Source organism: Arachis ipaensis, chromosome B08 (assembly GCF_000816755.2).
Source record: "Arachis ipaensis cultivar K30076 chromosome B08, Araip1.1, whole genome shotgun sequence".
Lineage (NCBI taxonomy): Eukaryota > Viridiplantae > Streptophyta > Magnoliopsida > Fabales > Fabaceae > Arachis > Arachis ipaensis.
Window position 1 is genome coordinate 127,337,157 of NC_029792.2, and position 5,479 is coordinate 127,342,635.

Consider the following 5,479-nt stretch of genomic DNA (forward strand, 5'->3'; position numbering starts at 1 on the left):
ACAGGCAAAACCATCTTTTTTATCTCTCCAACCCAAAAAAAATGTATGTTCATTCAATTCTCTAATAATAATATCATCCATCTTTGACTGTATATACAGTTATAAACCCCCACCACCAACCTAGTCAAATTTTGAATCCCTTCCTTCTTCAGCAAATATATACGCATATGAATATGCATTTTTCTTTTTCTATTCCCTATACACCCTTCTCTAAAACCCATAATCATCCACACAAAAGTGGTACAAAAATAAAAGAAAAGAAAAGAATATCTCATCACATGCCTTGTGATGATGATGATTGCATTACATCTACAAACTAACTGTGACAACCTCTACCCCTCAATATAATAAAATAAATTAAGCACCTTGCATATTCCACCATATCCAATTTGCAATGGCTGAGAAAAATTTAGCCATCAACAAGCAAGGCCACCTTTTTCCAATCTTTGGATTTTAATGTTAGTAACACCAGCATCTACGATTGAACTTTAAATCACATCCATATTTGCTCCATATCCATATTTAGTGCTAAAGTGTCACTTTGCCAAAGTTGGTCCCTGGTGGCCGGTTTGATTCCGACCATCTTTCTCTTTGAGCATGTCATTTGTCCTCTACAAAGATTCTGTGTATGAAATCCCTAAACCTTTTAGAGTATAGCTTTGGATCAACGGCCGAGATAGAGGAAGAATCCACTTGTAGTGACTTGTATGCATGCTCTAGTTTTTTGGTGATATCGTAATCTTGGAGAATGTCAATGATACCAAAGTAGAGAATTACATCAGATATCTCGCCACTGCTCTCTGGAGGGGTAGGATTAATGCTTCCACTACCTGTGTGCTGAAGCTGATCCAATCTAGCTTTACATACTCTCTCAGCTCTCGCAGGTGTGTTCGTTCCTAGCCGGATTAGAGGTCCCCTGGAATATAGAGAATTGCAATATATTATGCAAAAATCAGGATGCAAACATATACTTTAGGAAGATAGCAAAATTGAAAGAAGATTACTAAAATTAATAGGTTGATTTTGTTTTTGTTATAGTTAATTATTGATTTCCTTTTTTGACTAGACTACATAACAAAGTGCATTACTTGTAAGATGGAACTATATTTTGTAAAATAATACGAAAACTACATGTTAACAACTAAGATTCTAATCCTAAGTTCCTAACAAACACCACTGCTCCATTAATATCACTGTCAACTTAACAACTGGCTCGAAAAGGAAGGTTTTCCCCAAGATACTGATTAAAATGACCCCACAAGCATTTTTTGTCAATAGAACAGCCTCAAGTCATTTTCCGGTCCATCTGAACAAACAGAATCAAATTTATGAAAGGAGATCCCCAATTCGACCACTACTAAATCGCGGATGAAAGGGATTGTAGAATGCAAAAATGATGCACTTCCAATTGTATACACATGTGTCATAACGAAATTTATTTTAGACGCATGCAATTTGCTTGTTTGTTTTATGCCCTGGTCCAGACACACTAATAAAGTTCAAGGACAGGGCACATGCAAAGAACTGAAAGCAATGGCCACCGATGGGTCAATAGAGACAAAAATGACATATCACCTCTAAATCTATTAATAATAACGATGTAGCAACTAAGGCTGGTACATGTCTGCACAAATCCAAGTTCCCTTAATTGAATTGATTTCTGCCAGAAATGCCGGGTCGGAAAATATTAACTAAAGATGGTCCATCTCTACGCAAATCCAAATCCCCTTGATTGAATTCATTTCTACTGGAAATGCCAGGTTGGAGTTTAGGTAGTGGCTTAAGCCTCATACTAACATAACTGTATCCAGATTTCTATGCACAATCTTTTGAAAAATGCAAGCAAAACTATCATAAAATAGTTCCCTTTTGAAAATTCATCACAATTTATTCTATACTCTCTTACTAGGGCAGTCAGATACAGAAGTGTTAAGAATTATTAAGAGGAAATGGCATACCGGCCTATGGGAACCCATTTCATATCCTGCACCTCATCATTTTGCATGTCTCTCTTGCCTGCCAAATCCATAATTCCACAGATTATTTATCTCGTCATGATCTAATAATAAATTCATATGAAAAGGAAAAACAAAGCTTGTACCTGAACACAACTCATCTTTTGAACTCTTCATTTCCTCAACTGAGTAATCGTCACGGAAATGAAGACCAATTAGAAGACTATAATCCATAATCCCCTCTGCTTCCAGGAACTCACAGTCTCTATCAAGTTGGCTGAGCAGAAGTTATCAAAAGAACAACACTAAGAACATCATAAAAGAAATGTTGAAAAGTAAAAGCATCATGCAACTTGGCTGCAGATTCTGTACCATATAAGCTCTTGAAACCAAGATTGTTCCAGGCGAAAGACAAAGTTAAGATCAAGGTCTTTGAGAGTGGTTGTCTCATCAATCTCCTCCTCGGGTTTATCCGTAGTACGACCATGAGAAGATCCTTTGAGATCAAACCGCTTATGAATCCGATACTCCGAACAAAATACATTGCCCATTATAATAAAGCGAGTCTGATTTTTCAAAATACCACATGTTCATTATCTTGTGTCAAGCATTTGGATAGTATATCTCAGTTTACAGCAAAATTCAATTTGAAATCATACCTTCTGACCTCCAACAGGTTTGACGCAATGAACACCAAGAAATTTCGTGACCAGGGAGTTCTTGTACTGGCAAACATGTTGATAGTAACTTGGAAGCATCCTGATGAGTACCTAAGAGAGACACAAAGTAATTATTACAATGAAGAGAAAATAACATTGTTACCAAAAGCTGAAAGTGAAATGTCACCTTACACAACATAGGTTTTTGTAGTTTTTCATATCACAATGCATAAAAATTGTATAGCAAGTGGCCACTGACCTTGACTTCAGCCTTCTTCAAGGTCTTGATCATAAACCGGTCATCTTGAGTGAGGTAAAACAAGCTTCCACTTTTTCCAGGGGAAGACATCTCTCTAAGTGTGTCATTGCCGCAAATAGCAAGCATGTAATCCGCAGGATCTATGGCGAATAATTCCCTTAGATGTCTAAATATCCAATAAGACAAAAAAGCACCCACCAAGACATAGACATAATTAGTACACTATATACAAGATTTTCCTTTGCCTAGAAATTACAACAAAATCAGTCAACAGAAGAAAATTGACATAGCCAAAAAAATATATTGACACCTGAACACCATGGGGCAGTAATCTTTCCACCTGAAGTCTACGGATTGATGCGGGGGCGTGAACTTAGACCCTTCTAGTGGAAATCTTGTCCAGAACTTCTCCTTAGGATCAAAATCTCCCGGCCTAAGCTCTCGCCGTCCTGAAGCATGCTTCCCAACAGAGTACCTATAACAACAAAAAGAAACAGAAACAGTTCCTCAAAACACAGAAATCCACAACCATTCCCAAAATGAACTAACCAACAATTACCAAAAACTGTATTATTGCAACGGCAAAGAAGATAAGACAAATACCTTATACCCAATTGAAGGTTAAGCATCAAATCATAACTCCTATGCCCTTTAGACACAGTGTTACCAGGTTTCTTCACATCCCCATCAACTAAACAAGGACTCCTCTGCAAGTTCCAACCACCATCATCGCCACTGCCATTGCTGCCACCACTCTCAAACTCACTCCAGTCTTTATAGAACATAGAAGCCTCCACATTATCCACAATATCACAGGTTATATCCCCAGCTTCACCATCAAGCTCCCAAATGCAAATCCTTGGAAAACTCACACTCCTCCCACCAAGACCACCATCAACAGAGACCCTCTTCTTGACTACCATCTCCACACTCCTCCTCCTACTCCTACACCTCTCTTCGTCGCTCACAAACTCCTTCCCCCAATTTCCGGAGCACGTGCTCCCATCACGCCAGGTAAACACACCTTTCCCTTTAGGAATACCATTCTCCCAAAACCCTTCATATCTGTTCCCATTCTTCCAAACCAAAACACCCTTCCCGCAAATTGCCCCGTTCTTCCACTCTCCAATGTACTCGTTCCCATTCCTCCATACATACTTTCCCTCACCTACATTGCACAAATACATATACGAGTATTCAATATGATTTCAATACATTAGTTATATACAAAAATTTGATGGAAAATCAGTCACAGGTTTAAGAAACTTTCGAACTCAAGATAGAAGTAAATAACATAATACGCATTTGTGAGGAAAAAATGAACTAGGTGAGCTTCTTTGTCCTCACCTTCTTGCAAATTGTGCGTCCATGAACCTTCATAGACATCACCATTAGCGTAGCGTTTCTCGCCGAAGCCGTGTTTCTTGTCGGAGAGCCATGATCCTTTATACGTGTCCCCGTCAGCTCCGACGAATGTTCCAGTGCCGTGCATTTTTCCGTCGGAGAACTCACCTTCGTAGGTTGCTCCCGACGGCCACGAGAACCGTCCCTTGCCGGAGGCTTTTCCGTCGCACCACTCCCCTTCGTAAATGCAACCGTCCGACCAGAGATATTTTCCGGCGCCGTCGGGGACGTTCCCAGTTAGGGTTCCAGCGTAGAGGTCACCGTTCGGTAGCGATCTGACTACAGAACTCAAACCGGAGTCACTGAAGGTGACGGCCGGCGTCACACGCCGTGACCCTGGAGGTACTCGCGGCGGCCGGCACGGCGGAGGAAGCACCACGAGCTCGATGACATCATCTCCTTCTTCATTATCTTCTTCTTCGTCTGATTTCTTCTTCTTTGTAGTGTGAAGCTGTTCAGACACAGTGAGAAGTGTTTCCTGCATTTTACTTTATTCCTTTTTGAGCCTCAGAACTTTTTCCCCTTTCTCTGTTTGTTTTTTTTTTTTTGGAGTGTTCACCGGCGTTGGAGTAGGATCGCCGGGGAACAGATCGGCGGCAACATTTTCCGGCGGTATTTTGTCTTGAGTGGAGTGTGTGTATGAAGCAATGATGGCGTTGTTTTCTCTTCTTTTAGTTTGTTGTTTTGGAGAGAAAGAGAAAAACAGAGCTTAGGGAAATGAGAAATAATGCGTAGGGAACATTGATGTTTTCATTTGGAAGAGGAGGGAAAAAGAAAAGCAGAGAGCACCTCCACTTGCTATTACTGCCATTTTATTTTTCTCTACCAAACATAAAGCCAGTGACGCTCTTAGACTAGAGTCACAGTGACGATTAAAATCAACGACACATAATTTGCATTAGTTTAATTTTGGCGTAAATGAAAAAATATTCTCAAATTATTAGGCTTATTTTTTATAATATGAAAACATTATTTGTGTTTTTAATGAAAATGGGTGTATTTGGTGTATTTGCTTGGGCAGTTTCAACACGTGAGGAGCGTGATGTCTGCATGTCGTATTTTGATTTGTTGGCAATACAACATATGACACATGGTCTACGTGTTGAGTGCTCTTTTTATATAAGGCAAAGTTCGGGACTATTTTATTGTGAAGAGGAGAGTTATTTGAGTGTGTTTCTAGTGTAATGGAGAGTACTGTAAAT

At 39.6% G+C, this 5,479-nt stretch overlaps 1 protein-coding gene across 1 annotated transcript; it reads right to left on the bottom strand.

Moving 5' to 3' along the window:
* On the bottom strand, positions 1-5,141 carry LOC107612612 (phosphatidylinositol 4-phosphate 5-kinase 1-like). Its single transcript, XM_016314308.2, has 9 exons — positions 4,221-5,141; positions 3,477-4,041; positions 3,184-3,348; positions 2,874-3,039; positions 2,615-2,725; positions 2,328-2,521; positions 2,102-2,232; positions 1,959-2,016; positions 1-916 (listed from the first exon to the last, which is right to left on the bottom strand). Exons 1-9 carry the CDS (start codon positions 4,759-4,761, stop codon positions 601-603), a joined length of 2,247 nt encoding a protein of 748 aa, XP_016169794.1. The 5' UTR covers positions 4,762-5,141; the 3' UTR covers positions 1-600.